Source organism: Silene latifolia, chromosome 1, assembly GCF_048544455.1.
Source record: "Silene latifolia isolate original U9 population chromosome 1, ASM4854445v1, whole genome shotgun sequence".
Classification (NCBI taxonomy): domain Eukaryota; kingdom Viridiplantae; phylum Streptophyta; class Magnoliopsida; order Caryophyllales; family Caryophyllaceae; genus Silene; species Silene latifolia.
In genome coordinates, this window is record NC_133526.1 from 168,181,753 (window position 1) to 168,207,747 (window position 25,995).

General features: G+C 33.2%; 2 protein-coding genes across 2 annotated transcripts; both read right to left on the reverse strand.

The window, feature by feature from the left end:
* Positions 1-21,341: 21,341 nt before the first annotated feature.
* Positions 21,342-25,173, reverse strand: LOC141609422 (protein FAR1-RELATED SEQUENCE 5-like). Its single transcript, XM_074428505.1, has 4 exons — positions 25,115-25,173; positions 24,933-24,980; positions 22,040-24,446; positions 21,342-21,636 (listed from the first exon to the last, which is right to left on the reverse strand). The coding sequence occupies exons 2-3, from the start codon at positions 24,937-24,939 to the stop codon at positions 23,305-23,307; spliced, it is 1,149 nt and encodes a 382-aa protein (XP_074284606.1). The 5' UTR covers positions 24,940-24,980; positions 25,115-25,173; the 3' UTR covers positions 21,342-21,636; positions 22,040-23,304.
* Positions 22,442-23,149, reverse strand: LOC141586989 (protein FAR1-RELATED SEQUENCE 9-like). The gene has a single exon (XM_074408402.1). The coding sequence runs from the start codon at positions 23,147-23,149 to the stop codon at positions 22,442-22,444; it is 708 nt and encodes a 235-aa protein (XP_074264503.1).
* Positions 25,174-25,995: the final 822 nt, after the last annotated feature.

Genomic DNA, 25,995 nt, shown 5'->3' on the forward strand with positions numbered 1-25,995 from the left:
ATAAGTGTTAGGAATCACCTATTTTGCTCTTTACCTTATTTTTGTGAATCTCAGTCCTTGTGTTGTGAATCCTAGAGCTTGTTTTGTAAACCTGTAAGATCATTTTCTAAAACTTGGTCACCATAAGTGTTAGGAATCACCTATTTTGCTATTTGCCTTATTTTGTGAATCTCAGTTTTTGTTTTGTGAATCTAAGACCTTGTTCAGTGAATCGTAAGGCTTGTTTTGTGAAACTTGCTCATCATAAGTGGTTAAAGTCGCCTATTTTGCCCTTTCCTTATTTGGTGAATCTCAGACCTCGTTTTGTGAATCTCAGACCTTATTCTGTTAATCTCAAACCTTATTATGTGAATGTCAGACCTTATTCTGTTAATCTTAGAGCTTAATTTGTGAACTTAGAAGCTAATATTCTTAAATTTTGTTATAAGTGATAAGAGATAACCTGTTTTGCTCTTCTCCTGATTTTGTGAATCTCGGTCCTTATGTTGTGAATCCTATAGCTTGTTTTGTGAACCTGTAAGATAATTTTCTAAAACTTGGTCATTATAGGTGTTAGGAATCACCTATTTTGTTCTTTGCCTTATTTTGTGAATCTCAGTCCTTATTTTGTGAATCTCATACCTTATTTAGTGAATCTTAAGGCTTGTTTTGTGAAACTTGATCATCATAAGTGGTTAAAATCACCTATTTTGCTCTTTTCTTTATTAGGTGAATCTCAGACTTTGTTTTGTGAATCTCAGACCTTGTTAAGTGAATCTTAGAGCTTGTTTTGTGAAACTTGGTCATCATAAGTGGTTAAAATCACGTTTTTGCTCTTTTCCTTATTTGGTGAATCTCAGACCTTATTTTGTGAATCTCATATCTTATTCAGTGAATCTTAAGGCTTGTTTTGTGAAACTTGATCATCATAATTGGTTAAAATAACCTATTTTGCTCTTTTCTTTATTAGGTGAATCTCAGACTTTGTTTTGTGAATCTCAGACCTTGTTCAGTGAATCTTAGAGGTTGTTTTGTGAAACTTGGTCATCATAAGTGGTTAAAATCACGTTTTTTGCTTTTTTCCTTATTTGGTGAATCTCAGACCTTATTTTGTGAATCTCATACTTTATTTAGTGAATCTTAGGGCTTGTTTTGTGAAACTTGGTCATCATAAGTGGTTAAAATCACCTTTTTTGCTCTTTTCTTTATTCGGTGAATCTCAGACTTTGTTTTGTGAATCTCGGATCTTGTTCATGAATCTTAGAGCTTGTTTTGTGAAACTTGGTCTTAAAATCACCTTTTTTGCTCTTTTCCTTATTTGGTGAATCTCAGACCTTATTTTGTGAATCTCATACCTTATTCAGATTTTAAATGCATATAATGTGCCTTATACGGTCATCGACGGAACTAGTTTGTCTTCAGATCAATAGAATTGGTTTTTCGCGCTTTATAATCCGTAACTATAACTATGTTATCATAATAGGATATTGTGTTATAATACCTGGCTTTTGTGTCACAGAATATTATTTGGCTCTATGGAATAACGTAACAAGTTAATAGAATAACACGGTTACTCTATGTGATAACATGACAAGTTCTTTGGAATAACACTACATGCTCTTTGGAATAACATGAGAAACATATGACTCGAATACTCGGGTGAAGTGGTGACTTATAAACTTATATTGTGGCCATTACATCAACTGTAGTGTGTTGGTGGAATATTCAGTTTCTACTAAACTAGCTCATTAGCTCAATTGGTAGAGCATTTGTGCAATTGCACAAAGGATGTAGGTTCAATTCCTACATGAGCTTCTATTATCAATATATGTAACATAAGTGTTACTTTATCAAATAAACAGTGTTATTATATATACGAAACAATGTTACATTATCAAATAACTAGTGTTATTCTTAGCTAGCATCACTTTGTTCGATAATTATTGTTACCACATAGAACAACTAATGTTACTACAAAGTGTAACTAGTGCTTTATATATGTTCGTCTATGTGGGGCTCGAACCCACACCATGTGCAATAACACATTGCTCTACCTTTTGAGTTAATAGACGACAATGGCCAAATCCGATATGAAAGTAGACAAATAACAACTTATACTCGTAGATAAGAATTTTTCAACCCAAACTAGCACTAACAAGGCTCGGTGAGTCGGTGCATGTGTAGCCCTTTTCGGTATAGTAGAAAACCTCTCTTTGCATTCGGGTTAGTCCAATGTTAAATTACATATGTAAATGCCTTAAAATTCCATGTTAACATCCCAAGACACCCCTATCTCCATTTATTAAGATTCCACAGTTAAGCTGAAAAGTATTGACAATATGCTATGTATCCATGAACATGCCATTTAAAACATGACCATTTTACTGGCGACTTCAAAATCAGACCAGACTTGCAGGCATGATAGCTCCTAACTACGAATGAGTTGGGGTGCCCCACAGGTACCAAATGAAAGCTACAAGTATTTGAGTTAGCTTTCACCTCCAACAAGAATCACCCCAAAATCTTGCCTGGTTTGGGAGATATGTCCAACAAATATCGTCTTGCATTCATGTCATTCAAAATATCAGATACTTGTCGTACTTCCTCTAATTTAATGCACCTTCCTAGAATAGTCATCAATAGCCTACCAATATATCGTTGATCTTAGCAATTTACATAGTACGATCCAAATGATATACAATGCCAAAAAAAAGGTTGAGAATTGGGCCTGCAACAAACAAATTCTACAATAATGTAAGACACAAATCATGAAACATGCTACATTTCATATGGAGTACTATTTTAATGTGAGACGGTTACTCAGCGAGTTACTTCTCTAGATCTCCTGCAACGAAATTGACTCTGGCAATGGCAAATTGGCAATACATTAAAATCACTCCAATACAGCTCTATTCCCTCAAGCACTTATTCTCACAATGCAGAATCACACATATAGTCTCGCAATCAATTAATGCGAGAAATAACAACAACAACAGCAGCAGCAACAACAACAACAATACTTTTTCTCACAAATCAGAATCACACATATAGTCTCGCAATCAATTAATTCGAGCAAATTAAGATATACTATTGTGGTCAATGATGCTCAATAAACGATTAGGACCTGCGAGAATTCAGTCAAGTTTCACAATGTGAGATTGTTGTTTCACAAATTGACCTCCTAGTTTCACGAACTTAGACGTAGGATTCAAAAACGCAGAAAAACAGAACATAACAAAGTAAACAACAAAAATTGAAATCGTGGTAGTAAGGTAAGCAAGGGGAAGGACCTGAAAAAACGGAGAAATCGTCGCAATTGATTTTATACACTCCTATTGTAGTCGATAATGCTAAAAAAACGAGTAAAACCTGCATCAAACGCCATTAATAAGTAAATTAAAGAAGATGAATAGGTAGAAATTGATCTTGAAATTAAAGAAGTAAATAGGTAGAAGATGAATCACAGAAAGCTCGGTAAAACAATGGAATGAAATTAGTGATTAATTGAAATGAATACTATTAATCGAAAGTACCTAAGCTGAGGACGATAACGGAGGTCGGAAGCTAGATGAAACGCAGTAGTAATGGCGGTTGGAAGCTCGATGAAAGCTCGGTATTAATGGCGGAAAAAAGAGTGAGCTGAAATCCAGATTGAAGAGAGAGAGAGGAACATGCAAAAAAAAATGAACGAGTAATGACGATGATGAGTTAGTTGGGGAGTATATAGAGGGACACGTGTCATAATCTGGTGACTCTATAATTCTTAGATCTGATGGTTTAAAATGAGTCCAGCCGCCTTACCCTAAGAAGGGTGCCTCACATGATTCAATCTTTCTCTCTCTCTCTCTCTCTCTCTCTCTCTCTCTCTCTCTCTCTATATATATATATATATATATATATATATATATATAATGCCCGGGCGATGCCCGGGCCAATTTGTAATATCCTGTGATTATGATGTAATAATACTAAGTCCCTGTTCTTTTGGACTTAATTTTGCCTGAACTAAACTGAATAGGATTAACTTTTCTGAGCTGAGTATATAAAAGCCGAACTTTTCTTAACTGAGCTTATAGCTAAACTGGACTTATATGACCTTAACTTATAGGAAAATGTGTATGAATTGAGCTTAATTTTTATGAACTAAACTTATAGGAGTTGAAATAAAATACTCATGCATTCAAGTAAATACCCTCTTTTAACTATAGTAAAAATAAAGAGGTGTGTTCTAACAAATTAATCAAGACCACCAATTACTCGTGAATTGAAATAATACCCTCTTTAAGACTTTAACCAAATATTACTATTCTGTAAGCTAATATCAACTTCAATAACTGATTCACAGATTATATTATAAGACCATCGTATGTTGTAATTACTTAGAAAATGACCATTTTATTGTAAAATGTGATTATTTATTTTAAAAGACTAAAAAATTTCACCTTTTAATGTAAAATGGTCACTTTTTATCATAAGATTGTGAGTTTATAACAACTAATAATAATCGCACCCAATAACTACGGTAACTCATTTGAGTACAACCAAAAATGATTTGTATTATATTCTGCATTTCTTGTCTTTATTTATACATCCGTCTCATTCTCTGATTTCCATCACCTGTTGAGCCTTGAGAGTAATTAAGAAATTCAAATCACATCATTATTCTGGTAGATAATTGGAAAAAGGAAAACAAAGACGCTACTATAAGAAAGTTGAAAGCTTTAATATGAAGTATATGGTGTAAGACTCCTATATGGACACGTCGAGTACATATTATTCCATGCATAATTAATTCATGCTCGTCTCATGAAACACCGTTAAAATTCTTATATTTTTGTGTTGTTATATAAGTAGAATTTGCATCCAATATGAACTACATTATTTTTTTTTTGGTACACATACAATATATATTGTTATAGCTTTATAGGAGAAGGATTTGCATACAAATATATGACATTTTTGTAATCGCTCGAAAAAATTTCCTTTAATAATATACCGGCATATATTGAGATCAGCAAAAAGTTTGCTTCATCTATGAAAATGGAGCGTCATTCAACCCGTTTACTTTTTTAAGAAGGAAGGAAAATCACGTATATGACATTACATTAGTGGTAGAATTTAGCTAATTCTCAATGTTTAATAATGTAATATTACTGACTTGCCTTGGTTAATTTGTGATTTGTTCAAATTGTAGATCTTCAAATTTACTCTTTCGGTCTTTCACATTACTCAAAAGTTTTTCTAGTAGTATTTGAAGGTGGAATTGCTTACCGTAATTCTGATTCTCAAATATCAAAGCCCAATAATATTAATGGGCTATAGTTATATGTTCATATACAAACACGTTCGTCTCCCTAATCTGTATATCCTAATCTAATAAAGAGTACACAAATTGTTTAATAGGACAGTCTCTTAGCATAAGACCAGTCCATTAAACAAAAAGCCCAAATCATAAGAAAAACCAACACACAAGTCACAACTACCAGCGAATAAAAGAAACCAACTCTAGCCCATGCCTTCACTCCTCCATCTTTCTGGCTCCCACAAGTATCAACGACTAAGCCATTGATGGCCCTCTTCTCCAACCTCTTATGCCTTATGTCGGCTACAATCATCCCCACAAATATTTATCGCGCATGATGAATTTGTTAATCAAACATTTAGTTTTCAAATTTAAGCTGCTAGTTATTAATCTAAAAACCATATATGCTTGAAATAAGGAATATTCAAAACTTGAAGTGTTCAAGCTAAGATGGTAAGTTTTGAAGTTAAATTTTTTAGAAGTTTAATTATGCATATGAATCGGTTAGAAGTGTGAGTTAATTAAGTAATTATGTAAATATTTTAACATAATTTAAAACCCATAGTTTTCAACTTTAAATTAGAAGATTTCAATATAAAACATGAATATTTAAGTTAAGCAATTAGTTAAAATTTAGAAGTACTGAGTTTTAGTTTTAATATCTGAAATTTTGAAATCAAGTGTGAAACCTGAAACCTGGGTAGTTGGCAATCTTGGGACATCAATCTTCATCTTTAATTTAATAAAATGGTGGAAGGAAAGGTGGCGGAGTAGATTGCAATGGTGAAAACGCAGATTGTAGAGGCGGTGGAGGAGTTGGCGGTAATATGGATGTGGGTTGGTCGTTGTGGACTGGCGGATTGTGTACATCTATAAATATTATTAAAAGGGTAAACCTTAAAAGCCACGTAGACAATGCCACCTCGCATTACCAAAATTCCACGTCACCAATCCTCCATGTAGTATGACGTGTTTAATTAAGAGGGTAATTCATATTCATATAATGATCCACTTAAAATGATACCTAAATTAAAAAATATTTACATAAAAAATAAATTACCATAACAAACATTAAATTTTAGCCTTTTTAATTTCTAGATAAATTAAAAAATCAATTAAAAATCAAAATTCATACTAAAATTTTAAATTTCGACGTTTATTGTTAGAGTATTTTAAGCAACAAATAAATATCACATAATATTTTTGTTATTAGTTATTGATTAATTTCAAAAATTTATTCGAGGGAAGAGGAACGATTTTGTGAATTAAAAGGGAGAGAAAAAAAATTATGATAACTACAAATTATAATGATGGTGAGAGAAAACCAAAAAAACCATCCTATTAAGTAAAAGAAATTAAAGGTTAAATAAATAAGTAGATTAATAACCAAATTTATGAGAGGAAAATAAAGAGTTTGTATTAATTTATTTTTTGTGTTTGCAATTAATATTTTTTTAATTTTGCATTTTAATTTTTATAAATAGAATAGGTTAACGACAAATAAAAATTTACATCATGTATTCTAATTTTAAACTGTTTATGTGTGCAATTCCCTCTTAAGTCTTACTGCTATAAACTTGCTCAATTTCATTATATTAGATATATATACAAATCTATAAATATAATCTATAAATAAAAGGCAAGGTAAAGTATGTACCATCTTTTAGTTTCGTAAGATAACTCCCTAAACAACTCTCATGCAAAGTGGATTTTGAAAAAAAAAAAAAATAATAATAAAAAAAAAATAATAGTAAAAATAATTAAGGCAAACCTTTTACATTTCATTTCTCCTTATTCTATATTTATGTCTATAATAAATTTACTAATAAATAAAAAAGATGCTTAAAAGTCATAAAATTTTGCTACATATTTATGAATATATTAAATTTGATAATAATTTAAAAAAAAAGACGTCCAAAAGTCATAAAACGCATCCTTAACTGACTATAAATATTTAATGGAAGGCAACATTTGTGAGCCAAAATTCAAGTCAATATTTTTTTTTTCCTTCATCACCAAGGGAATTGTATGTGTCAATAATCTTTCTTATCATTGTACCAAGGTAAATGTATTAATGTTTTAAATTAATAATTTATTTAATTATTTTTAAGTTTCATTGGTTATGAAGTACTCATCACACATTTAGACTTCACATATATGTTGTTTTGCTCTTATTTAGGGGCTATCAAAATTTGTGGAGTTGTGTTATTCAAAGGTAAATATACTTACATCTTTATGATTCAATGCCCTCTTTCTTTCATTATTTAAAGGAAAACTTAAATTAATAACGATAAGGTTAATATTACATAAATCAAATTCCACCATTTTGTTTGTTATTAATCACTCAATGGATTTTTTTTTTGTAGGGGTGGTTCATTGGAGAAAGAAAACTATATGAAGAAGGAAAATACTAGAATTGTTCTCTTGTATTATTTTATTTTTTTCTTATCCCTTGGTGGATGAATAAAAAGGATCATGAATTTCTCGCAAAAAAAATACTAGAATTGCTTAAATAAATACACCCTCCATTCCAATCAATACAATATTATAAACTAACTATAAGATTGACAACATGAATGTAAATGACTAATTGTTTTTAGTTTCATAAAAGAATTTAGTATTTCAGAAACTTTCAAATGTAATTTTTATTTTGGTCTGTGTTGTTTTTTTTATTCATCATTTTCCCTTTGAAAAATAGCTCTCATAGTGTGAAATTTGAGTTGCGAGGATCTCAATCTTATTAACAAGTTGGACAAAGTAAATCCTATTGACATGGATAATGGCTAAATGTATATTATGATCTAATATTTATGCGCACATGTCATATTATATAATGTATATGTCTTATAACACATAATGAGAATGCATTGAGATTTGTAGTAGACTACTATTTAACTCAATTTATCATTTTTGCAAAAAATTAAAATTTAGAATTTTTGACAAATTGATATAAATGATATATTAAGACTAGCATTTATTAAACTTCGTAACTATGCTACTATAAAAAAAATGATTTATGAGAATTAAAATATTGGGAAGATAAAAAGTACTCTAATCCTATATGTTTTAAGCTCCTTATATTGAGAGATTTATCATTCTCAAAAAAAAAAAAAAAAAAAAAAAAAAATTCAGCATAATGCATTAATTTGTCCTTTCGTCTTCACTAACTTCATTTACCTAGATAACAAAGGGACGTTCAACTTTTACATAGAAAATTTAGTACACAATCTATCTATACAATCTACTTAAAAGGCAATCTTAAACAATTAATTTTTTGTCATATGACAACTACTTTAAATTATTAAAAAAAACTACATTAAAATACTTATTAATAATTAATTTTAATTTTGTTCATGTTCATGGACCCATGTTGCTGAGGGTTTTGAAGCCGAATAATTAAAATTGTAGGATCAATAATGTAAAGTTTAAATGGCTATTGACACGTTCTTATTCAAGCCAAGTTAAAATAACTTTCATCTCACAGGCGTTTCAATATAAATAATTCATAAGAGAGAAAACAAAATAATTAAAAGATGAGATGTGACGGACAAGTACAGTATGTGTAGTTTCAGCAATTTTAGTAACATAAACATCATCTAAACCAACTTTAACATCTTATTTAATTTACAATATCTATTTGATTAGGGCATGTTGCTCGGATGTTGATCAATTGGTTGGGTTACTCATGAATTTGTTGAATGTGTTTTCACATGGGTGTCATGAATTACTGGACTCATTGAAGGTATTTTTTTTTTAAAAAAAACACATGCTATTAGTATATTAATCAAAATAATAACTTAAGTAGAACATATAGCTTTGAAAATAAACCAAAGTAGTCAAAGAAATAAGGTATTAACTAACTAACTTTTATGTATTTTAAGTCTATATCTTTTTAAATGGATCAACTAATTGCTCGGACAAATATTAACAATACGATAAAATAACAAAGCTAAAACAGATAAACCCGTGAATTTCACGGGTCACAAACCTAGTTGTTGGACTAATAAAGTAGGGGAAGGGTTTCCAATTTTATTTTCCTCCGTATTTACCTTCCTTTTATTGGGCCTTGTCTTCTATTGGACTCGTCCTATGCTATAGGACGATCCTATAGGAGAGTTGCTGTAAAGAGTAATCTTTCCGTCTCAATCATTAGTTTACCTTTACATTTTTTTGCGATAGCTATTTTATTTGTTTTGCCTTTATATTCTTTATGAGTGGTATTTTAATCAAAGGTAAGCAAATGATTGGGATGTAGAGAGTAATTCATACCTAAATTGATTTGCGATGCACTAGAATCCATTAATATCATTATTCTACTTAATAAACACAAACATACTTGTACCTGAAATATGGAAATACGGGGTTAGATAATAGATCTAAATAAATACTTATAGGTAAACTATCAAACTAAAAATGTAAATCATGAAATACTTTAAAGTGAAAAGGCTAAACTATATAATTAAATTACCTTAAGGGGGCGTTTGGTACGGGAAAGGGAAAGAGAATGAAATTAAGAAAGGGAAAAGGGGGGAAAGGTATGAAATTACCCCAAAACTACAAAGTTGTTTGGTTACTCAGTTAAAAGAAAGGAATAACAAAAATTACACAAATCAAAATAACCATCCATTTTTCCCCACCCCCAACAACCACAACACCCACCATGACCACCTCTTACTACACCCATAACTGCTACTGCCGCCGTGATTGCTCTAATGCCGGCGTCCTACTCACCGCACTCCATAAACACAGCCCTGGCCATTTTTGTACTCTACACAACCGAACCCTCCCTGAAACACAAAGTTAAAATAAATCGACTATTTGAAATCTCTCTCTGATTAACAATGGCTAAACCCGTGGTTGAAGATGAAGATCAGTTTACGTTGCACAGGTCGATGCCGGAGTTCTATTCATTCAAAAAGAAGATGAAGGAGAATCAATCGGAGATTGGGATGATAGACCGTTGTGGTACGGTCGTCGGCGACAGTGTATTGGTGATGTCGCCGGCGATGGTGTACTAGTTACGTCGTCGGCGCCGCACTAGTAGTAGGGGACGACTATGGGGAGTCATTCATATCGCCGGTGTCGGTGGTAGTAACAGTTTCCAAGTGGTGATGGGTGGTGGGGGACGGTTACAGCCTTATATGGAGGCGGAGAGATGTCAATGGCCAGTCATAGGGAAGGACACGTGGTGGTGGGGGTTTGAATAAAGTGAGGCACAACGATGACAGATTATGGTGGTGGGTGGGTTAGATGGGGAATGAAATTTCATTCATTAGGGGGGTGAGGGGTAAGGAATTAGAGAGATTTGGGGGTAAGTGAGGGAGTTCCATTCTCTTTGATTGTCTCAAACAAACACTAACAAAGGGAATTATCGACTTTAATTCTCTTTCCCTTTCTTTAATACCCCAAACCAAACGCCCCCTAAAAGTTCTACTTCATTGGAAGAGTAATATGATTATACACAATATTTTAAATTATAAATCAAACTGGACAAACAAATTGTATATAATCAAACTATATATATATATATATATATATATATATATATATATATATATATATATATATATATATATATATATATATATATATATATATATATATATATATATATATATATATAGTCGGGATCCGGTGAGAACCCCTAAATATTTGAGGATTGAGTAACGGATACAATATCGCGCATTAAACTAAACAATATCACTTAAAAAAAAAGGTAACAAAACAGACACGCACGCCTTTTGAAATTCATAACCGCGCAACAGTTTTTTCAACTTCTCACTTTCTCTCTCTAAAAACTCAAAAAACCACTAAAATTCCCGATTATTAACGCGAATCAACAACAATTTACGGAAAAATACTAATCATTGTTCAATTCAATTGCATTTTCACTGAAAATCAGGTACAATTTCTGTCTTAATTCTCTCGAGGACTTCAATTTTAGTGAAATCATTGTTAAAATCGAGTATTTGTTAGTTTAAGTATCAAAATTATTGATAAACTTCGTTAATTTCCAATAATTTTCATATAATTGTACAACTTCGTAGTTGTTAATTGAATGTTTTTCTTCTGATTGAAATTGCATATTTTCCTCTTTAAATCTGCTAAATTAGCGTTGAATATTGTGCGACTGCGAAAAATTAGGGTTCGACATTGTTCGAAATGCAAAATAAGTATTTCGTTCTATTTTTATCAATTAAGAATAGGTTTTAACATATTCAATGAAGAAATTTATGTTTAAACACTGTTCCATTGTTTATTTGTGATATTCAAAGTTCGACATTGTTTAATTGTGAAAAATTAGGGTTAAAACTGGTTAAAAAACTGTTTAATATAATAAACCGTTTAATTATTCGTTTGAACACTGTTCGATTGTGAAATTGAAAGTTCAAAATTGTGTATTTGTCAAAAAAACGGTTGCAAATTGTTTGAATCGCGAAAATTAGGGTTAAACGTTTGGTTAAATGTGAACGAGTACAATTTCATAACACGGAATTGAATTTGTTTGACAATGAGGTCCATGAATTGAGAGTTTCTGTTCAGTACAATGAATAACGTTGATATATGTGTTGACAATGAGGAAGACAAACTTGTAATACTGTTACTTGTATGGTCTGATATTGAATTTGAATATTAGTGGTACTGAATCTTCATGAATTTTGTGTAGTTCTATTATTGATAGTGTTTACAAAAATACAAAACTGTATACTCCTTTTAAAATACTTATTACCAGTGACATACAATAGTGATGTTGTTTTGAATAAGGTGTGAAATTATGTCTAATGAAGTGTGATATTGATTCAAATAGAATGGACTTGACAGCTTCAAAACAACCTGAAAAAACATACACAAGAAAGAGGAGATCAAAAAATGATGAGGTTGAACAACCAAGCAAGAGGTCAAAAATGGTAATGAAAATAAAAGTAAAGTCGACGAAATGGTGTTACGGGATGAAATTGAAGAGCATCCTGCCAACAACAAAAAAAGGGTCAACCATCAAAAAAGAAATCAAAGACTGATAGAAACAAAGATGCCGAATTGGTGGTACAGATGCGAGAGGTAGAGCAGCCTGAGATCAAAAAGAAGAAGGTGCAACCATTTCAAACTAAATGTAGGCCACCGAAATTGGTTGAGTTGATTGCCAACTTAAATGAAGAACAAAGGAAGGTCAAGTTTGATGTTGGCTTTGGTGGATTGTTAGAGTTGAAACTAACAAAAATTCCACATGGAATTCTCAAAATGCTTTCGCTGAAGGCATTTGATCACACAAGCAACATGTTCAAAACAAAGAAATTTGATTTTCTGTTGACGAAAGACGATGTGCATGACATATTTCAACTTCCTCGACAAGGTCGGAAAGTGGACGTCGCTCACATGGGAAACACCACTGCTTTGATGTGACACAAAGCTGAAAAATGCATGGAGGGCAAAGTTTGGATTAGAGAGTACTTGACTCAATTATGGTCAAAGATGTGCATGAAAGACTGATGGAATGTAATGATGCTGGGGATGAATTTAAAAGAATGTTTGTAATTTACAGCATGTCTATTTTCCTAGCACCGTCTTCAAATAAATCTATGGATTTGAAACTGGTAAAGGTTGTTGAGCATGTGACAAGGATAAGCGAATTTGATTGGTGTGAATACGTATTTGAGGAAATGGTTAGAAGTGTTAGGGTGTTCAAAGAAGGGGGAAAGTCAAGTCGTCGGTGGATGCGTAATAGTTATTATGCTAGCATATATGCATAGGTTCGATTTCAAGGGTGATGTTTTGGAACACACTTTACCACTCATCCAACATTGGGACGATAAAAAATTGTCAAAGAGAGTGGATGATGAGAAAAAAACAGGATCTTTGGGGAATGCTCCAATATCAAAGATTCAAGACCCCATCCGTCGAACAAGAAGTCCCTAAAAAAACACCATATTCTTCAGCAGCTCCAGAGATATTACTGACTCAGACGTCTGATCATGAAGCTGAAGTGGAAACAAAAGAGGGGTATATGATGGTGAAGTTGCCTAGTGGTGTTGAAACTGATGAACAAATCAGAGCAAGGGCAATTGATGTAAGCACTAATGAAATAAATTCCTAGCTGATAATTATTTTAGCTATGATATTAAAATATTATTGTGATATTGTTTTTGAACTAGTGTGATATTGTTTTGAGTCTGCTGTGATATTATTATGATATTGATATTGAATAAAAGCATTTGCTCTGATAATTATTTTAGATATGATATTGTTTGATATATTGTATGATATTGTGATATTCTTAATTGATAATTGTGATATAGCACTACTACAAATACAGGCAACCACAACGGCCCTTTAACAACGATTATTCACGAAAATCACAATAGACGTTGTAGAATGTATGGCGCGAATTTTACTAAAATCAATTACAACGGGTATGGTTATAAAACCGTTGTTATTAGTTTTAACAACGGGTCACACATGCACAACCGTTGTTAATAATTTGGCGCAAAATTGGCGCAAAGTTAGTGAAAAGTAATCACAACGGTTATTTTTGAAACCCGTTGTTAAAACTTATTTAACAACGGGTGTTTTTTACAACCGTTGTTAAAACATATTTCACAACGGTTGTTGTTTAATAACCGCTGTCAATACCTTCCATACTATAAACCACACAAACAGAGTCTGCTGCGACCACAAAACATAACCCTTAATACACAAACACAAACACAAACACAGGAGACAAACAAACACAAAACACACACTCTCTTTCTCTCTTTCTCTCTTTCTCTCTTTCTCACTTTCTCATCGTCGCTTTATCTTCTCGCCGTCACTGTTGATTTCATCGTCTATTACGTTCTGTATTTATCAGGTAAATCTCGCCGTCACTGTTAGTTTCATCGTCATTATTTTATTTTTCTATTTATTTCTTTTGCATGTATGTGTTTTTATCGACCATTATGTTATTTGAATCTAGTTAGTTAGTAAAACAATGAAGAAGCAAGATAAACATAATTAATATATATATATATATATATATATATATATATATATATATATATTTAAAAATACATAAATTAAAAAAAAATTACATATATAAAAATGCAATTCTTATATTTTCATAGAGGATCTTATTCCGCTCTATCGTATCCGTCCTCTCCTCCTTGGCTATTTGGAGGTTCCGTTCGGCCATTGCTATATCGTCATATAGCCGCAAATCGCCGCTGCTCCCGTCAAGCCATCTTCTTTGGCGTGCTTCGGTGCGGATCGAGCATCCGCAAGGTAGCTCCTGAAACTTTCCTCAATATGGAGGAACCGGCGGATGAAGTTGTTGTTGTTCTCGATCATGGTAAGAGTCTTAAGGATAAAATCATTCATTTTGTTGGAGTTTTTGGAGTTTGTTTTGAAAGATTAAGTAGAGTTTGTTTTAGCAGTTAGGGTTTGGAGATGAATATATTGAGATAATGGAAATGTTAGTTGAGATAATGCAATGTATTTATACTAAGCAATGTGTGGGTTGAGTTGCTTTTTAATTAATATATATGTTAGGAAGTTGTGCCATAATCATCATCATATCTCTCAATAATGCTGCTTCAAATCTTATTACTAACCCTTCTCATTCCATATTATCCGTTCATATGTACAGTGATGTCAGTAATAATGCATGCATCGGAATTCTAACGGGCCGTAATTATGCATGCATCTAGTAATATTTAATTTAATTTTTTATTTTATTTTTTAAGAACAAACAACAACGGTTATTTACAAAACCCGTTGTCTTTAGTTATAACAACGGTTTTGTATATTAAAACCCGTTGTTATAACTTTACCCCCAAAATTGAGTCACACTTTCCACAACGGGTTTTTATACATAAAACCGTTGTTAATAGTTTTAACAACGGTTTCCTTAAGAAAATCAACCGTTGTTATAACCTTTTACAACGGACGCTTTAACAACGTCCGCTTTTTTATATAACAACGGTTTTTGACCGTTGTTATAGCCTGTATCTGTAGTAGTGTAGTTTAGAAAAGCAAATGATATTGAATAACAGATTGTTGTGATATTGATTTATAAATTGTTGTGATATTGTTTTTGCACTAGTGTGATATTATTTGTAATAGGCTGTGATATTGTTATGAAAGTTGATATTAAATAACCTTATTATTGTGTCATATCTTCTTATTATCAAAGAGTCTATTTTAGTGTTTAATATATTTATTTTGTAATTTGGCAGCGTGCTCATGAAATTTATCTACGTATGAAGAGGGACAATGAATTGTTCATAGGTAGGTATGTACGTAACATGAGAAAACTGATCACTATGAAAGCAAAAAGTTCAATGGGTGAAGCAACTACATCTACACAATCTGGTGCGAAGGTAGATGGTGCGGAAGATGTTGATCCTAAAGAACATGTTTCTTTCTTGAAGAGGTTGGGAATCCTGAAAAGAGTACAACGGAGACTCAAACGCTGCCTTTCATGAAAGATGTTAGGTATCATAACTTGGTGGACATGTTGATAGCGAGGTCATATGAAATGAAGAAAGCAAAAGAAGGGATGCCAGCATTTGATGTTTGGACTGAAATGTTGAAAGTGCGACAAGGAATTGAACAAAAATACGGTGGATGTACGGATAAAGATCTACGAATGTGATGATGACTTGGAATATGATGACAAACAACAGGATGATGATATTAATGATGTTACTAACTTGGACAGTGGTGATGATGAAGACGAAGATGATGGACTGGATAATGACATGAATTCAAAATTGAATGATGTTATATCCAGTATTGGTGTAGGAGTAGGAAGTCCCGTTGAAGAGTTGAATCGTGATACACTAAATGAAGAAGACGGTGAAAAACAGTGTGGAAAAATAAATGAGGAGACAGATGTGTTGACACAGCTTGATGAAGGTGTAATCAATGTTGGTTTAGGAGGGACCAAGACTGTTGAGAAGGTTCAGAAATGAATGAGGAGGCCGTAAAAGGGATGGGAAGACAAAGAAATGTTGAGGACGTAACAAATGTTAAGGAGGGAATTGGAAAAGATGTTGAGGACCGAATAATAAGAACGTGGAGTCCGGAAAAGAGGTGGGGAGAAAAATGATGATAAAAGTGTGGGGTCTCATAAGAAGGAGGTTCTTCCAAATGTTCGATTGGAAACAGAGAAAACGTGGAGCATCAATGACTATTTGTTACACGCAGACAAAGATGAACAAAATACCCGAATCGCGAGATATGGTACCTCATAATTTGGGGTGTAATATGGACTGTGGTTTACCGCATGGGGATGCTTTGCACTTGTCTCGATTTCATGTTCGAGACAGACCATTTATTTGAGACTGTCTTGAAGCGTCGGAAGGAAGTAATGGATTATTGCTTCCTTACAGATCATGCGATTAAGAAGACGTAAGTTTATTTTTTGAATATAAGAAATTAATTAATCTACTACATAAAAATAATTTAAAAACTAATATGCTATTTTTTTTGGAAAATGGTACAGGGAGATTGTCTGTGACTTTGGTATTTACCATAACATACCAAAGAGCGATATTGAGTCTTTGTTGCCTGACACTAAAATAGAAGCAGTGGTTATTGAGGCATGGGCAATATTGCTCAATCAGTTTGAAATGGCGCCAAAAGACAGCAACAGACCAACAAGGATTTTCTATGGCCTTGCCCACTCGGTATGGGAAACATAAACCTCATGTGTTCCTTGTGTTTTAAATTACGTGAAAAAATTTGTCAACACGACTAATCAATTCTGTTATAAACAAACAGGGTGGTATGGAGAAAATCTTATTGGTAGATGAAGAAAATGTTGATGAACTGACAAGACTGAAGGAAGACGTATGGAGGACATGGGATACGTGGTCAAATCAATATAAACAGCCACTGAATTTAAATTCAGATATGGTAAGAATTTAAAAGTACTTTTAGTTATGATACTGTTAAGTTAATTATCTAATACTGTTAATTATCTGATATTGTCAGAAGTAAGTATTGAAATTGTTTCTTAAATCAGGTAGCTATTTTAGTTGTGATATTGTATTATATATTCTGTGATATTGTTACTCAGTACTTGTGATATTGTATGCTATGGTCTGTGAATGACAGTGTTATTTTGTATAAAATATTTCTATAGGTGTTCATACCTTTGCTATATCAAGACCACTACATTTGCGTCTGTATTGACAGTAAGAGGGAAAAAATGTTCTACTTGGACAACCGAGATTATGATCATTTTGAGGACGAGGAGCATGTACACCTTGCTCATTTAACTGTAAGTACTATATTTAAAAATAAGAACTAAGGATATAATGCTTTTGTTAGCTAAAGAATAAAATTTGATAGGTATTTTTATAAACATAAACAGGGAGTCATGTTTACGGGCACTACCTCAACAATAAAGGTTATGCAAGTGGGGCGAAAGTACAGGACTATGTGTTGACAAATGTCGCCTTTGATTGGCAAACAAAAGAGTTGAACCTGGATTGTGGATTATTCATGATGTTCCACATGATGTTTTTTGTGGGTGAAGATTTTAAATGTGAACTGAACGATGAAAAGAAGAGGCGATTGTACGGGGGGAGATTGCAGCAACGCTTGTGTTGAGCGATTTAAATAAATGTAGGAGTCAGGTCCCGAGGAAGGTTACAAACCTTAATGCAATCAAAGGGACACTGTTGCCTAAATTAGTAGCAAAGAGGAAAGCAAAGAACAAAAGAAAGAGAGGGAAAGGTGGGAAAAAGAATGTTCAAACTCCTGTACAAAAAAAAAAATAGGTTATTTTCTTCAACACTGACTTATTTTAATTATATATAAGCATTATATATTCAAATAACAAAAATAAATATTTTTGTAGGTGTGGTAGAAGATGGTTCTGCCAAAGTGTGGTGGGAAGCGAGGAGGGGGAAATCGATGGCCTTGGTAGCACATACAACCGTGGTGTGGCGATTCTAACGTGGAGGTCGTCTCAAGGTTTATGAAGGCTAACAAATCACTGTGTGCAAAGATGTTGACCATGAGGAAACAAGTGCTTGACTACTGCCTATTGGACGACCACAATTTCCCATTAGAGTATGTTTCTGTGATACTGTTTCTTGAAGAGTGTGATATTGTTTTCAGAGTAGTGTGATATTGTTTGCACTATTTAAATTTGATGGTACTTTTATTTTATCATAACTGCTATTTTTGTGATACTGTTTCTTATGGGATGTGATATTGTTTTTAGAGAAGTGTGATATTGTGTGCACTATTTTAATTTGGTTTGTGTTAATGTTTAGAGCAGTGAGGTGGTTGCCAAATTCGGTAATGATCAATATCTTGTCGAAACGATATATTGTCGTTGCTTCCAAATGAGCATGTCGAGTGCAATGTGATTGAATGTTGGTCCCTCATTCTGAACCATATTGAGCACACAGAAAAATGTGAAACAAGTGTGATGTTTTTTGGGATTCGACACATGGTAAGTCATTCCATTTAGTTTGATTAAATATAATCACTCTTTAAAACAAAAATAGGACTTGTAACATATATATTCAAAACAAGAAATTAAAACCGAAGGAGCTGGAGACAGGGAATTGATTAAAGAAAAGATGTTCAAGAATGGGACGAATTCATTAGAAGAAACACAGTTCCACCGTAACCTGCAAGCAGATCTGGTTTTTATTCCAATGGTATGGAAAGAGCATTATTTCGTGTTTGTATAAATTTCAAAACCGAGACAGTGGAAGTCTTTGGACAACACAGAGTACCCCGATCGGGAGCAAACACAAATACACAAAGTTGCAGATTTGGTGGTATGATTAATTGATAGTTCTTTAAAGTATTGTTGTATAGTAACATTGAAATAATGGATTTTCTGTGTTTGTGAAATTATTACTAATGGTGAACCGTAATATTGTAGGCGGAGCACATGAGTGACTACTTAGCAAAGAAGAAAGTGGAAAGAGCGGATGATATAATAACGTTTGATGTTGTCAACATCAACTTCCCTTGGCAAAAGACAGAGATGAACAATACGAGTCCGGGAACTTCTTAATGATGCACATGATTCGATATGAGGGTGTAATGTTTGAAGCCGACCTGAACCAAAAAGTGTATAGGCGATACTATCGGCTAGAAATGGCAAAGAAGATTGCTTTTAGGCGACATAAATGAGAACAGAACACCTTTGATCGAAAAAGTAAAAGAATTTTCAGATGGGAAGGATGAAATATGGAAGACATTGAAGCAACAGAGGAAGAACAACGAAAAGGCGAAAGGGAAGCAGAAAGAGGAAGTACCAATGGCAGAAGTTCAAACAAAAGAGAATGCTGATGTTGTTGTGGAGGAGACAAATAAAGAAGATGTTCCTAAAAAAAAAAGGAGGATTGTACTAAGAAACCGATTATTAACACGTAATTGCCAATTCTTCTGCGAGCCTCCTAGGAAAAGGTAAAAACAATTTACAATTGTATATACAAAAAGATAGATAGTAATTAGGACAAAGGTGTCCAGAAATAATAAATGATTGTTGGTATGGATATGCTTTACGAGGAGCCGATTCCTAAAAGATGTCAAGATCGTAGGAACGAGCCCGCAGAACATACAAACGTGGTAGGATTAAGACCGCCGCAAATCAAGAACCGCGGTAGAGGAAGAGGAAGGAATTAGGACTACTATATTTGTTAGAACGAAGTTGTAATTAAACTAAAGGCTATGTAATGGTAGTACAAAAACGAATTTAATGGTAACTTTTTATAATGGTAAAGTAGTGATGCTTATTTTGGATGTCATCTAACTGATGCTAAAGTGTGATATTATTTCACGTTTGGTGTGATATTGTGTAATAGTTCTTTGTGATATTGCTTCTCAATATCACACGGGCTAAAAAACAATACCACACTGTTTACTTTTAAATATCACTATGGATATGGATTGTTAAATCTCACGTTGATATTGTTTTTAGAATGTTGTGATATTGTTGTGTACACAGGTTGATATTGCTTCTCAGTATCGCACAGTATGTTAAACAATATCACTTGAATGCAGGGGCGGACCCACTGCTAAAGGTGGTGTTGCAAATGCTACACCAAAAGAAAAAATTTATGTGGAGAAAATGAAATCTGCTACACCAAAATTAATTTATTGCTAAGTCATCAATACCTCAAGTCCCAAGCCGTGAGATTAACCTCCTAAATGTCCAATGCTCTAGTATAAATTCCCGAAGTGCTCACTCTCAATTCCCCAAATCATGGAATTTAATGCTATGCAATCAATTTATAACTATGTCTAGTAGAGTAGTATTTTGTTTAAGTATGAATTTAAGTATGTGGAGTAGTATTTTGTTTTTCATCCTCGTAGGCTCATTGTCATATGATAATGTGATTATATGTTTTTAAAATGTTTTTTCTGTAAATCGGATGTTCGCTATCAAAATAATATTGAGTATAAATAAAAAAAGTAAAAATCAAAATCAAAATAGAAATAATCGATTGGTGGTGAAAAATAATTTCCATTGTACTTCGCCACATCAAATACTGTCAACAATTTGCTAAAAAAAACGTTACATTATTCTATTTTTCTTCATAGATTTCAATACGATTTGTCTATAAGTAAACATTTACTATCAAATACTGTCAACAATTTGCTACAAGAATGTGATTATTTGTATCGATGGTGATGTGGGCTTTCCAAATTTACGGTTGATTTCGACTTTGAGCTAGATTGAGCTCGAGATTTAATGGGCTTAGTTATTCTAAAACAAAATAGAGTTAACTGTCATATAAATTCAACATTCGATCGATTAGCCGCTATTTTTAATAACATTATTACGGAGTATAATTTTGCTACACCATAGATAAATTTCTGGGTCCGCCCCTGCTTGAATGTATAAACAATATCACAATATGAATATGTTAGTTTAAGTCTTACGTTGATATTGTTTTCACTATGTTGTGATATTGTTGTGTACACAAGTTGATATTGTGTTAGAAAACTGCCATATTATGAACTGCCATATTTTGACAACACACAAAACACAAGATGTGAAAATCTTAAAGCAAAAGGCATATATAGTAATCCTGATGTAGTGATACTGTTTAGAGTAAGATGTGAAATATATAAATGTAAGGTGTGATATTGTTTCTCAGTATCACAAAATACAAAAACAAGACAACTGAGACAAATAAAATAATCAAATACTATCCGAGTACGAGTACTTTCTATATAAAATAAAGTATAATCTATACTTTAATGAATGTTGTAGGCTATATTAATATACTAGTCATATAGAATGTCGTCTATTTGTTTCTTTGCTATAATTAATGAGCGCCATCAACAAAAACTCCTTCGACCGATCAACCATCATCAGCATCATCCTCATCTGAACTACCCTGAAAACACAAAAAGGTGAAACAGTGATATTATTTTATATAAGGAGTGATATTATTTCAAATGAAGTGTGATATTGTTTCTATCTCAGAACAATTACAAACAATATCACATTCTGTTACCCTCAAGCAGTGATATTGTGTACTACAAAAGTGTGATATTATTTCTAACAGTATGTGGTATTGTTTCTAAAATTACCAGGAAAATATAAAAGAAAGTTAAGACAGATGTGTTGACACATTCTGTTATCCTCAAATAATATCACATTCTGGTATCGTCAAATAGTGATACTGTTTAGCATAAGATGTGATATTATTTTAAATAACATATGGTATTGTTTCTAACTCGTGACCATACAAAGATAGATAAAAAGTTTCATACATAGACTGTTCATGGTGAACATACCTTATTGTCGGCATCGGTACAAAAGCATTAGGACGATTCGTTTATCATGGTGAGCCATTTGTTTGCAATTACGACAAAGCCTTTTAGGCTTATCCGCTTTAGCTATGCATTGTTGCTTTTTGGAGATCATTCTCTTCCCGCTACCCTTGTTCTTTGCCTGACGAGGTGGTAAAATCCTCACCTCAGTTGAGGAACTGCACCCGAGAAGCATCTCCAACTCCTGCTCTTTGGTCATTGACTCTGATTGCGGATTGAGTTTCACCCTGAATTGTTTAAGGGTGTCAACAAGATCAGTGATCTCCTTCGTAGACACATTCTTGAGCACACTGATGGTCGCGTAGAACTCTGACCATAACTTGCACATTTCCATCTTTCGTAAATCAGTGGCATCAAAATCCTCGATTAACTCACCATGTGGACCATAAAGAGGGATCTTATGTGCATTCTTGGTCCACCGCATAAGAATGTATTTATCGGGCAAAGTGTGAACTTGTTTTCCGAGTAAACCCGGATAATGTGTCTAGAAATAATACCCTTCCTGTTGAACAACTTGCAAGAACATTCAGCGTCATTCGTTAGAGAATTGTAGACGACTTGGTAGGTCTTCTGTGTTCTGGCATCAGCAATACCAATTAATTCTACACCGTTTGCAGGTGGTGTGAAGCCACCAACACTAAGGGAACAAATAGAAGCAGAAGCTTCTACTTGAAAATCTGAGAAAGCAGCATTTGTATAAACCTTGGAAGCATGAGCTTCCAACTTAAGAGAAGTCGCTAATTGTGGAAGAGTACAATCATCGTCTCTATCAAGTTGTTTTTGAGTATGACGTTGTACATCAATGGCACTTTGAAACCGCATCAAGAATTCAACAAGTGTACCATGTGCATTTTCAAAACGCTTGAAAAAATTATTCTGACTCTCAGAACGTTGAGTTGTTCGTAATAGACAACCCATAGGAACATCACGAAAATAAGCTGGGATCCATTTCCTCCTTTTTCTAAACATGGTTGACAACCATGAATTACCGTCAAGATTATGCTCATTGACCAACTGACACCACTTTTCTTCAAATTCAAGAGGTTCTAACTCAAAGATCCCAAACAATAGCATTCAAACGGTACCGACAAAATCGGTCTCTCTCGAAATTGCAGGCCCAACCTTATCAGTAACCTTTTGCATGATATGCCACATGCAATATCTGCGCTTAGCATGTTTGAAGACAAAGACGCAAACCCAGGCTTTATTCCAAAGACACCGATCGGTTATTATACGGTGTGCTCTCGTTGTCCCATAGCATCAAGGAACTTTTGAAAGACCCATGTGAAAGAATCTTCATCCTCATGAAATAGCAACGCAGAAGCAAAAGTAACTGACCTTTTGTGGTGGTCTACGCCAGTAAAAGGAGTGAAAAGCATACAATACTTATTCGTACTGTAAGTTGGATCGTAAGTGATGTAATCACCAAACAAAGCATAGTTTCTACGAGACTCTACATCACACCAAAACGCACGAACCAAGCATTTACCAGAATCCACCTCATAAGCAAAGTAAAAACCTTCAGTGGTATCACGTTTATCCTCAAAATAGTTAACAAACAGTTGAGCATCCCGGTCTCCTATGAAACATTTGATATCCCTTCCAAAATTCTTAAAATCAACCAGTTGAGCTCCAACATTCTCATAGCCATCTACATATTCCTTGACATTTCTAAATGCCCTTGTTGGCCCTTGATTAACCCTTGAATGATCAATAATTGTCTTTTTATGGTAAAGATGGAGGTGCCTGTGTTTTTTTTGAAACTGCTGATTTCTAAGTGAACAAAGACGGTGATTATGCCACTCACGAAACTGAAAAACAACATAACCATCCCCATTATAGCGAAACTCAATCATAGCAGTACAACCAATCCTAGTTAATTTAGTGTTCCTGATATCAAAAGGCCTGGGAGTTGCCTGCTCCTTTCCACTATCTAAAACAGTAGCCTTCCTCTTACAATCTCTAAAACCTTCACGGTTGCAAACTACAAATTTATACTTCACATCACCAGAAACAGACCTTTTTTGAGAAGACTTCCTAGGTTCAAAACCACATGCTTCTGCATACACATCATAAAAACTAATAGCTTCTTCCAACGTCCCAAACAACTGGCCAATATAAGGTTTAAACTCAGGTGCAACATTCCTTGTCCACAATTCACTACCACCAGGTGTGGAGTCCAAAAGTAGTTGATGCACACGAGAAGGAACAGAATGTTGTTCAACATGTGGAGTAGAACTAGATGCATCAGGTGGTTCAATCAGAAGAGTAGAAGTAAGTGAAGACTCAACAATATCATTACTATCTTTAGAGGTAATGGCAGAGACATGAAGATCATTACAGGAAGAAGAGGTTACATTACTTGTAGGATCTGGCAAGAAAAGTGAAATGTAAAATAAAAAGAAAAAGTGTAAAAGATATGGACGAAAACAAAATCACACAAGTGGCTGAACAATATCACATATCTAGGAAAACAATATCACGTTGTCTGGGAAAATATCACATATGAAGATGGAAAACGATATCACAAAGAATGTTGCGAACAATATCACACAGTGCCTGGACAATATCACATATTCGGAAAACAATATCACGTACTCTGGAACAAATATCACACATGAAGTTGAAAAACAATATCACAAACGTGAATATACAATGGTACATATCAACATAAACAATATCACCAGGTGTAGAAAACAATATCACATATTGAGAAAAATAAGAACGTCAATGAACAAAAAATATGTACCAAAAGTATGACGAACATGTGATTGAAAGCTAAAAGTACAAAATAAAGAGAGAATACGCAGAGATTTCAGAATACGCTGAAAGTACAAAATTAAGAAGAATAACATACCAGACATCACAATGAAGGTTGAAGACGCAGAGATTTGAGCACGAAAACCTGAAAATCAAACAAAAACGAGCCGAATTTTAAGGAAGCACAAAATTAAATTGAAAATAACAAATAAATAAGAACAAACAGACTAAGATAAGAACGAAGGCGAAACATAAGGACGAAAAACGGCAATTACGTACCTTAACAAAGGAAATAATTGGAATAATGTGATAATTGTGAAGAATGAGCAGCAAAACCTGCAAATAAAACAAAAAACGTACCGAATTTGAGGAAACACAAAATTAAATTGAAAATAACAAACAAAAGCAAGATAAAATTCAAATTATAAAAAGGAAAGAAGAACAAACAGAGTAATGTTAGGACGAATTCGAAATTTAGGGATCTAAAAACGCCAATTACGTACTCCGAACAAACGAACTAATTGGAATAATATGATAATTGTGAAGAATGACGACGAAAAACGGAGATGACGCCTAAATTCTAGGGTTTTCGAGCTCAACAATGGAGGAAGAAGCTACGAGTAGAGAGAGAAATTGAAGGGAGAAGCATTCTACGAGAGAGAGAGAAATTGAAAGGAGGAAATAACGGTATTGATGTAAAACATAGTTTATATAGGCAGCTGTTAAATTACAAATTTGCCCTTCCTTGTTTCAACCCTAAATACCTATCATAGTATTAATCCTCAATCCTCAAATATATAACTAATACTCACATGATCTCATTCCTATATATATATATATATATATATATATATATATATATATATATATATATATATATATATATATATATATATATATATATATATATATATATATATATATATATATATTTGAGGAAACCCTTTATCTTTGAAATAAGTAACTGGATCAGGTTTAGATCTTGCAAAACCCAAAGCAATCCAACCCATTGATTACCAAAGCATCCTCCTAATGTGCAATCGTTTAGTGACATTTACAACTCTATATACAATTTGACAATAACCTCATATATATAATATGGAATTAGAACTAAAAAAAAAGGCAATTAACGTAATGAGCTACAAATTCCCATAATGAAA

Coding starts and splice junctions, on each gene's coding strand:
- LOC141586989 (XM_074408402.1), bottom strand. CDS start 23,149: ATGCTATTGTTTGGGATCTTTGAGTTAGAACCTCTTGAATTTGAAGAA.